Source organism: Barbus barbus (assembly GCF_936440315.1).
Source record: "Barbus barbus genome assembly, chromosome: 29".
Lineage (NCBI taxonomy): Eukaryota > Metazoa > Chordata > Actinopteri > Cypriniformes > Cyprinidae > Barbus > Barbus barbus.
In genome coordinates, this window is record NC_136757.1 from 1,410,182 (window position 1) to 1,421,053 (window position 10,872).

General features: G+C 38.1%; 1 protein-coding gene across 1 annotated transcript in view; it reads left to right on the forward strand.

Annotated features, from left to right (window-relative positions):
* Positions 1 to 526: 526 nt before the first annotated feature.
* LOC306849924 (ninjurin-1) overlaps positions 527 to 10,872 on the forward strand; it is a gene marked incomplete at both ends in the record, with an annotated part of 12,951 nt that continues 2,605 nt past the window's right edge. The window contains 2 exons of the mRNA XM_079385307.1: positions 527 to 577; positions 2,725 to 2,956. Coding sequence (XP_079241433.1) covers positions 527 to 577; positions 2,725 to 2,956 — 283 coding nt within the window. The remainder of the gene's footprint in view (positions 578 to 2,724; positions 2,957 to 10,872) is intronic.

Below are 10,872 nucleotides of genomic sequence, written 5' to 3' on the forward strand. Positions count from 1 at the left end.
CCTTCACGTGTAACACAAACCCCAGTTGGACAATAAAAGGTTTGGCTCGGATATTCAGTGAAATTTGAGTCGTGGCACTTTCTATTTCTCTACAGCTACAGACAGGACTTATGCCTTTAAAAATGAGCAAGAGATACACTGCATAAATAGAACATATTTGTAGCCAAACAATTTTTGCCCCAACATTGCTATTTGCATATGCATTTTTATGAATATTTAAGTTCAGATAATTGTAATTATTCTCTTCACTGGTCAAATGTAATACAAGAAGTATGAATTATATCCACTATGCAGTGTACAAGAAGTGATAAATGCAGTGCAGAATTCAAACAGTCCAGACTGTGAATACATGAGTGAGCAACAGCGTAAATACTGGATGAGTGTAAACAAGACATGATAGATCATATACCAACCTCTTCCCATCAGTCCCTGCATCCACTCAGAAATATTGGTCTGAGGTCTGAGGTCTTGTAAATGCCGTGTAAGTGAGGACACTGACCCACAGGAGAACAGCCTAGTGTCAGCGATGGAGGCAGACACTACTGAATTAAACACGGCCGCTGGTCCTGGACTGCAGGTGGGTCACAGACGCTAAACCTGCTAGCACACAATCCAACTCTTTCATGGTTTATACAGTATTTCTAGAGCTGTTAGCATATTCCACTGACTGCATCAGACTTATAACTGCTGCTTTATAGGCTCTTCATTTTTCCTTTTTGTGCTGTTTCTCTCCTTGAGTGATAAAATGGGTGAAAAACTCCCACAGACGGGCAGAGCAACTGAGACCAGAAACAGACAGATCAACAAATTACAGAATCAAAACTTTGTAAGAGACCTGTGAGACAAAATTTCTCTCGTGATATTCATTTATTGCAATATGATAATGTCCATCTCAGGTCTATGAGTACACAACTGCAACTGTCCTTACATGTGCTCTCGTGTTTCTGAGCGTCTCTGAATGAACACGAGCAGCAAGTGAAGTTCGTTTATGAGATGACTGTGTCATCTGTATTGTCACTGTCTCTTTTGTAATGTGTGTGTGTTTGTGTGTGTGTGTGTTTTTGTTTTTATATACTGGTGGGGACTTAAACCTGAATACACACAGACTCATGGGGACTTATGTCACGGTGGGGAGCTTAATTGATGTCCCCACGGGTAAACAAGCTTATAAATCACACAGAATTAAGTTTTTTGAAAATCTAAAAATGCAAACAGTCTCCTGTGAGGGATAAGTTTAGGTGTAGAGTTGGTGTAGGGCAATATAATATATGGTTTGTACAGTAGAAAACCATTACGCCTATGAGAGTCCCCACAAGGATAGTGAAACAAGTGTGTGTGTGTGTGGGTGTGCGTGTGTGTGTTGTGTGTGTGTGGGTGGGTGTGTGTGTGTGTGTGTAATCAGTGTAACTAAAAGCTCTATAGAGAATCAGGGAAATGTAATTTCCCTTTGGTGGATCGATGAGCCGCTGGAGTGCAGCACAGTCGATCAACAACATGAGAGAGAGTGAAGAGTGGTGTCTTGTAAGTACGACTGCACAGTCAGCAGAGGAATACTGCTAGGAAGGATGGAAGAAGAGGGACAGAAGGAAGGAAGGGTATCAGCAAGAGTACTATTTAAAGGAATAGTTAACCCAAAAAATGAAAATTAGCTAAAACATATTGTCTCCCTCAGGATCATCCGAGATCAGGATGAGTTTGTTTCTTCATCAGGTTTGTAGAAATGTGTCTCTGCATCAGTGTCTCAGCAATGGATGCTCTGCAGTGAATGGGTGCCGTCAGAATGAGAGTCCAAACAGCTGATAAAAACATCACAATAATCCACACCACTCCAGTCCATCAGTTAACATCTGGAGAAGACAAAAGCTGAAACACATCCAGCATTAAGACGTTTTTAGCTTCCAGCTAAAATAGTCTATATATATATATATATATATATATGCTGTGTAAGTGAGGACACTGACCCATAGATAGATATATATATCTATATACTGTGGACTCTCATTCTGACGGCACCCATTCACTGACACTTCACATGTACAGTATATTGGAGTTTGACTATTAGTCATAAAATAAAGCGAACAAATATCTTTCAGTTCACATGCATATTCAGTTATCTGTTATATTTACTGCTCTGTTGTTTCTCTCAGGAAGGTCCAGGCAAACAATTATAACAAACATATGCGGTAAATTTTTCCTGTGTAGACACATACACACACATTTATGCATACTTCATTTAGATTTTACAAAACTACACTGCGGTTTTAGTGTGCGGGCATTACGATATTAACTGTGAGATATGCTTTTACTTTAGATCCTCCACAGCTCAGGGCTGTGAGTGTACTAGTCAAGAAAGAGCAGTAATCGAGTCCTCAGTCAGTAAGACCAGAAGTGCCAGAGTCAGCACTCTCTCTCTCTTTATTATTCTTCATGCTACTTCACAACACCAGAAACTCTTCAGTCAGATTATGGCAGTCAATAAAGTTTTAGATAAATCATACATGCGTGCCAAGAATCCCATACCATTCATTCTGTAAGTTCAGTGTGCTCAATAAGGGCTTTGCAGTTCCTTGTAAATCAAGGTTAATAGCTCATCCTCTACCGCCTGTAAACATGTGCACTGTTAGTTGGGCTGATACAAAAAATAGTCGTGCAGTAGTTGGTATAGGATTAGTTTCATATTGGCCTTAACATGATTATCCTCTCTCCCCATGTTTCTCTCGTCAGGTTTCTCACAGTCTCGGCCTGTCGCGCGCTCCTCTAAACATGAACCACTATGCTAATAAGAAGAGCGCGGCGGAGAGCATGCTGGACGTGGCTCTGCTAATGGCTAACGCCTCGCAGCTGAAGGCCGTGCTGGAGCAGGGGCCCCCAAACCCCCTGTACACGTCCCTGATCACGCTCATCAGCCTGTCGCTCTGTCTGCAGGTGTTAGTGGGCATCCTGCTCATCTTCATAGGTGAATGAGAACACACACACACACACCTGCCTTACAGCAGGACTCAAGGTGCACTTGACTTTAGACAAAACAAAAAAAAACGCAGCTCTTAAAATCAAAACCAGGTATTCATTCCATGATATAAAGTATTTAAATCTCTACTAGCTGCTTTTTTAATGCCCACTTCCTTAAAGGGGTCATGACATGGATTTTTGTATTATTTGAATGTTTCTTGAGGTTTACTTATGTTATAAAAGTTTTTTTGCACAGAAAAACAAATAAATATGTGGAATTATTATTTTCAACCCTCATTCTGACCCTCTCTCTTTAGCGACCTGTTGTTAAGGGGCGTGTCCTTTAAGGCTTCTCAGTAATCAGCCACTGTTATCATTGGCTAACGTCACTGCATAGGAAACAGTATCAATGCCCTCTCGCTATTGCATGCTATGATGTTTTGAGTGTTCTGACAACTTTAAAAAACTGTCATTTCCAGACAGAAAGCATTATGAAATCATTTACTTATGGTGTGTGATACAGCTGCAGTCAGATCTAGTCCCGCTTCATCTTTAAACACATTTCTTTGTGACTCTCAATCACACTGTGCCTCGTTCACAAAACAAAATGCTCTGATCAATCCTCAGACACAATCCTGGTCAAACTATCCACTTGTTCCTTACGCTGGGATCCTTCTAATATCTGTACAAAGCGGTGAACGAGCTGTTTAAACTAAACGCATCAAAGTGAACGATCTTTCACTGCATGATTTGTCCTGAAGACAGACTCGAGCGCTGGACTGTGTCAGAAAGTGAACCGCATGTGTTTACTGTATCCAGTGTAGAGAAGATAGCGGCAGTGATTGTCATTTCTATTTGCTTTTAACGCGACACAACACTCGCATTCAGTGCGATCAAGTGTCAGCCATTTGCAGATGAACACCGGTGGGCGGAGCCTATGCTGAGAAGAAGAATATTCGTTGATGTCTTGCTCTGGAGGCGGTGCTTACTTGCTTATGCAAATATTTGTGCCCCTGTGATGTCATCATGCACCTCAGATCCAAAACAAGACGTTTTTTGAGCTTAATTAAATAAATGCTTTGTTTATAATGAGGAGGATGTTTTAAGCTATGAAACTTGCAGGATGTTTTAATGATACAAAGAACTCTTATATGTGACCCTGCACTGTTAAAAATGTATTGTAATTTTACAGGAAATTCCTGGCAACTAATTGCCGTGAATTTACAGCAAGTAATATACAGGTAATGTACTGTTATTTTAATACAATAAAGTATTGTATTTATACAGCAGTGCTACTGTGATTATAGTAGCATTATTACAGTAAAATGCTGTGTTTAATTTACTGTATATTTACTGCAACTCAGTTGGCAGGAATTTCCTGTAATTTGACAGGAGATATAATAAAGATGTAATTCAATATACTGTGTATCCTGTTATTTGTAAATGTTACAATAAAATACTGTAATTTTCCACAATCAAAACCAAAACAATGGCAACTTTTCTTTTATTGTCACAAAGCGCAACACCACATCTTACAAACTTATTTTAAAACAAAAAACAAAAGTATCCGTATTTATTTTTCATCCAAACAAAATTACAGTTTTACTGAAGAATCTAGCTCACTTCTAGACGTCCAGACAGCCTATCACCTCTGGTGATATACAACTCCTCAGCGGGGGGCTAGCATCAATACTAGCCCATCAACTCAAAGTCCAGCAGTTTTCTTAAGAGGTGCGTTGAGCCCTTTTCTCTTCTCTGCTTTGCTGCCCGTCTGGGAGTTGATTCCACAAAAAGCTCTCAAAACAGAGAGAGTGGAAAAACGTTTTCATATATGTTAATGAGGAAAAAACATAAAAAGTATCCTATTCCTACTTGCTCGTAGAAATAAATGACCTTGATGTATTTATTTAACATTAACAACATTTAGAATTACATTGGCTTTTACATTGCTTTTCTTAAATATATAATATCATTGTATGTACGTCTGCAAAATACCTTAACCATACTTAAAGAAAATTTGACTTCATTAATTAATTAATGAAAGTCATAATGTTAAACTGCTGTCTGTCAGACTCATCAGTGTTTACATAAATGTCCTGCAGGGGAATACCAACTCTAGGTAGAACAGACACTTAACAGATTTTTAATGTACATAGTAACCATTTGAAAAAAAAAAAATCCTGACTGTAAATGGTTAAAATTCACATAAAATATTCTAATGTGAATAAAAACTTATGTGGATTGACTAGATATTTTGTTGAACGGATGTATTCGCAAAAATTCTCATTTGTTGCAAAGTTGCCCCTTACGTTTTGATCCCACAGCTGTTCACAACTCCTCTCCTGTCCATTTCTAATTCGCATAACAGAGCTGATGGAAACGCTTCCAATTATATGTTGTTGGTTTTTTTTTTTTGCGAATGCACTTAAAAGATGCAAATGAATTGGATGGAAGCCTGTCTTTTGACATCAACGCATAGAGTATATCATAGAGCCTAACAATACTGAACAAAAAGAAAGTGATTCATGGGACGTTCCATATGATCTATATGGATCTATTTTCTTTATTAGTGTGCAAACAGTTTAAACATACCTTTGGACAAATTCAAGAGTGCTTGAGGTCTCTTTAGGACTGCAGGTTGAACACATAGTAAGCAGCGAAGGTTGCTGCCACTCCATTCAAAAGATTGTTGTGGGGTTCCTTCCATGGACATCATCCACTTGTCTGCGCTTAATGTCTCTCCTGAAATGCATTAACACAATATGATAACTAAAAGAGCACTAGAAAGCTGCACTACATAAAATCACACACATGCACGAGTGGCGGTGTTGGCATGATGGGCGAAAGTACAAATTTTATCGGCTGGGAGACTTATGGTATATCGGCTTTGAGAAGATATGGTATTGTTTTTGGTAATTTAGACTAGGCTTTTTATGGATGCAATAGGCTTATATTGAATTAAGTCTTTCCTTTCTTCTTTGGCACATATATCCATGTAACAACTATTAACACGGCTTAAAACAAGGAAACTTTCTGTGCCTGAAATATGTTCAGGGTGCAATAAAAAATAAAGTTCAGTGCGCCTATAAAATAATTTTTTTTTAAAATATTAAATATAAATTTGGCTGCTATCCCCGTCAAAGTAGTCTCCTTGTGCAGCGATACACAGTTGTCAGTGCTCCTGGCTTGGTTGGAACGCTCCCTGGAGGCCTTGCTATTCAAGCCTATCCAGGACCATCTGAGACGTGTTTTGGATCTCCTCTACTGTCTCAAAACCGTGACCCAGTTTTAATTTGAGCGTTTGCGTTGTCACATTGGAGCACGCTGGATATGCCTAGATCCTCTTAAATAACACATGATCCAGAGAGCGTTTCAGCTGAAGCAGAAGCACTGGGAGCTGTGTATCACTGGACAAGGACACTACTTCAAAGGGGATAGTGCCCAAAATTAAATCAGGTACATTACAAAATGTATTACCAATTACACAACAAATACCAATTACAATCTATTATTATTTTAATATTCCATACAGTCTGGCTTTGAGACAAAGAAAATGGTCCACTCAACACTGAATAATAAATAAAAATGGCTAATGTTTTTAATATACACTATATTGCCAAAAGTATTGGGTCACCCCCTTCTAATGAACAGGTTTGACTACTTTAGTAATTTCCATGAGTACAAATCTTAATGTTGAAGCATATAATGATATTCTAGGGAATTGTGTGCTTCTAATTTTATTGCAACAGTTTGGACAGGACCCATTTCTATTCTAACATGACAGTGCCTCTGTGTATAAGACACGGTTCAGAAAGACATGATTGATTGAGTCAGTGTGAAAGAACTTGACTGGTCTGCAGAAAGCCCAGTCCTGATCCCAGCTGAACTCCTCTGGTGTGACTTTATAAGCAGTTTATTTTAGATACAGACAGCTTACCTGACACATGCTCTGCTCTTCCTCCCTGGTTCGTCAAGCACAATAACGTTATAATATCTGCTCACAGTTATGGATAACTTACAGATCAATACTCCCATTTTAATACAATTAAGACAATACTCTGATTAAGACTCTACCATGTAAACAGAGATTTTTGATTACCTTAATCCAGCTAAAGTCATTATCGAAGTAAACACAAATCGAATTAAGACATGTGGAGTATTCCTATTTTAGTCGCATAATTGAAGTGCAGTACAACACCTCAATCACATTATTACCGTCGTGAAGGACTTTTCACCGCATTTTGCGACAGGATCCACACACGGCAGGTCAACCGTTTGACGGCAAATAAAAGAGCTTCAACACCACCGTCGTCTGTATGCACGTACACATAATTAACTGCACTTGAAGCTTTCATAAAATTAAAAATGAAACACCCAATACTGTATATGGCATCATCACGAAGACGAACTATATGTTTATATGAAATTCTGGAGGACGTCAGATGGCGTCACGTGGGGACGTAATGACGCATGATCTCATGTAAACACCTTAATCATAATATTGTCTTATTCAGAGTAAGGTAAATAATTAATTACTGATGTCCATGTAAATGTAGTGAAGAATATACCAGCTCTGACGTTTAAGTAAAGCCCATATTTCATTCAGTGACCGTAACATCTAGAAGCTTCAAGAGCCTCGATACAGAAGATAATAACGTTACAACAGTCTGTGTAATGCTATAATAACCTGAGCTGAGGAAGCTGACCGGAATAATGCTTATTTTTACAGTCTATGGGCGTATGTTAATGATGCTATCGTTATTTGAGATGTCTCATTGTGGTGGTTTTGCATGTGTTAACGATACCTTTCTCCGTTTCAGCTCCGTCGAGGAGATGATGTTTAGATATAACAGTTCAAGAGAAATCTGAAAATATACCACTGAAACAATCAGCACTCACTCAGATCACCGTATTAATATATCCATAGACTTATGAAATGCGTTACATACCTGAGACGTGTTCCTTCTTCCAAAAATGATTAAATACTTCTGGTTCCGTTGGCGCGTAATTTCACAATTCAAACAGCAGCGATCCCACAATGCTATGCGTGGCTGTAAAATCATGCTTTTACAGTATAGTTACAATAATATTACAGGACTGTCCGTAAATTTCCCGTCATGCATTTGCATTTACAGTAAAAACATAAATACAATGCGTTGTAAAATTTATTGTTAAAAATTACATCAATTGCTAACAGTGTGGAGCACAAAACCAGTCTTAAGTGTCAATTTTTAAAAATTGAGATTTAAGCATCATCTGAAAGCTGAATAAATAATATTTCCATTGATGTATGGTTTGTTATGATAGGACAATATTTGTCTGAGATACAACTATTAGAAAATCTGGAATCTGAGGGTGCAAAAAAATCTAAATATTGAGAAAATCTCCTTTAAAGTTGTTCAAATGAAGTTCTTAGCAATGCATATTACTAATCAAAAATGAAGTTTTGATATATTTACGGTAGGAAACTTACTAAATATCTTCATGGAACATGATCTTAATATCCTAATGATTTTTGTCATAACAGAGAAATGTATAATTTTGATCCATACAATGTATTGTTGTCTATTGCTACAAATATAGCTGTGTTACTCATGACTGCTTTTGTGCTGCAGGGTCACATATACTAAAAGATCAAGGCAAATTTGATTTCCCATGTCATGACCCCTTCAATGTTTGCCTTTAGCCCAGTTGTAACCTACTTATATTTTCTGAAATATACTCATGAAATCCTCAGCCTGGTGAGGACATCTAATCTAGAACTGACAGTAATTCAGTCATGACAACTTTAAGCATGTTAATGGATATGACAGTGTTTATGTGTTTGGTCTTGGTGATGTGTTGCACACTCTGTTGCTGTTATTAATGCAGCTGCACAATTAGACAGACATCATGTCCACTGTGACAGATGTAGACAGGTGGTGCTGGGGAGGAGGAGGGTGTCAGAGGACAGGGATATCTGTTTTAATAAGGTTTGCAAGCTCATTGGTTGTAGATATATGAGTGACCATGGCTTGCACCATGTTGAATACAATGTGATTGCTAGCAGATTACATGTCAAGGATCGATCCACTTGTCAAATAGAGTTTCCTGACTGAACTTCATGGTCATTGTCTTATTTCTGTTTTTACTTGTTTAATCATTGCTATCAGCCATTGCTCAGTGGAATATTTACAGAAGAAATATTGGCATCACCACAATAAACTGTCATTAGTGTGGTTTGCAATCTGCTGAAAAAGTCCAAAACCTATCATAACATTACTTACCAAACACTCAGAGGGCTTTTTATTTGTAGTGGAAGATTTAACCTCATCGACCTCAAGAAAACATTGTCAATTCTGTAACACTTATCAACATCAGTCTCAATGGAGAGTTTCTTGAGGACATGGTGTAGCCTTCAGATTTGCTGATAGAGTGGATCGAACCCTAGCCAGGACCAGCTTAGTCTTTGGAGTAAACAGAGGCTTGTGTACCCAGAGGATCTGAGAGTACTTGGAAAGCAATGAGCCCCAGGGCACACAGCAGCGATTACAGGACCTGATAGAGCACAGGAGCTACAGTGTTATTCCCACTCATTTAAAGTGATTGCCATCAAAGCACTCCGCTGAGGTCACACTGCTTATACAAACACAGCTATTACCATCTCGCACCTCAGTTACAGACCGTATTTACTGTAAAATGAAACCTCAGTATTAGTGCTGTAGCATTGTTGCCAGGGCGACTGTTTTGTACATGGTAATGGATTATAACATAATAAATAGGTGAGGGTTTTTTTATTTCCCCTTTTATTAAATTTTACATAATACAACAATTTAAGTAGGTGAGATTTTAAAACAGTATCAACTCAAATCAATATTTTATGTCCACAATTATTTATTAAAATGCTTACTAATAAGTGGTACATTTATACATTATCCCTTAAAATGTTCATCTTGTTTGAATTAGTTTGTTTTGTTTTGTTTGCTATTAACCCTTCAGGCCCATCTGACCCCGATCACCCTCTCTGGGTTTATTCTGCCATAACACCTGGCTGGATGTACATTATCATTTAGTTTATAGACTAGTGCTCATTTGCAGTCCCATCATCATGAAGCGATTTAGTGGCCTGTTGTGACTCACACTGATGCTGTCACCTGACAGAGACGAAGCACTGAAGAACACAAGTGCTCTGTAGTCTGAGACATCTATGATATATCTTAGTCATAGAAGTTTCAGTTCATCAAAATGCATAGTCAAGTCTCTCTGCTCTCACTGATCCGAGATCACCAGTTAAGTCAAGACACATTTATTTATATTGTGCTTTAAACAATACAGGTTGTTTCAAAGCAGCTTTATATTTATTAAGTCATGGACTGATCATCATCTCTACAGTTACAGCCGAAAGTCTAGAAAACAGGCCTCCTTCTGTGGAGACCAAACTTCATTATCTGAGAAGACTAAATGAAAAAAAGTATCAATTATGAAACAAATTCAGTTTCAGATGTAAAGCAGCTCTGCAGAAGACAGTAGTGTCATTATTTAGCTCAAAGCAGTTCTGGTGACAGTCACAGCAAAAACACTCATAGAATGATGTTGTTGCGTCTTAAATTCTGTTATAAATCTTACAGAGAGTAGGAAGGGTTAATTAATAGGGTTTTTTTTTTAATTACAGTTTAAAGCATCATCAGAGCAGTGCTGCATACTGTACCTGCCAATGACCAGCTAAAGACAACCAAACCATTTTAATCTGATATTCTAATAAGATGACTAACATCTCAATCTCTGCACAGTGATTCTCATGAGGTGTTTCTTCTCTGAATTATTGAGTGAATCCCTGCAGGCACTGCTTCATTCAGTAAATTGAAGCTGTAAGCACACGTCTGCTTCAGGAACACTCTGTGAATTTGGGATTAGAGGAGCAGCACATGACAATAGCATCACAAT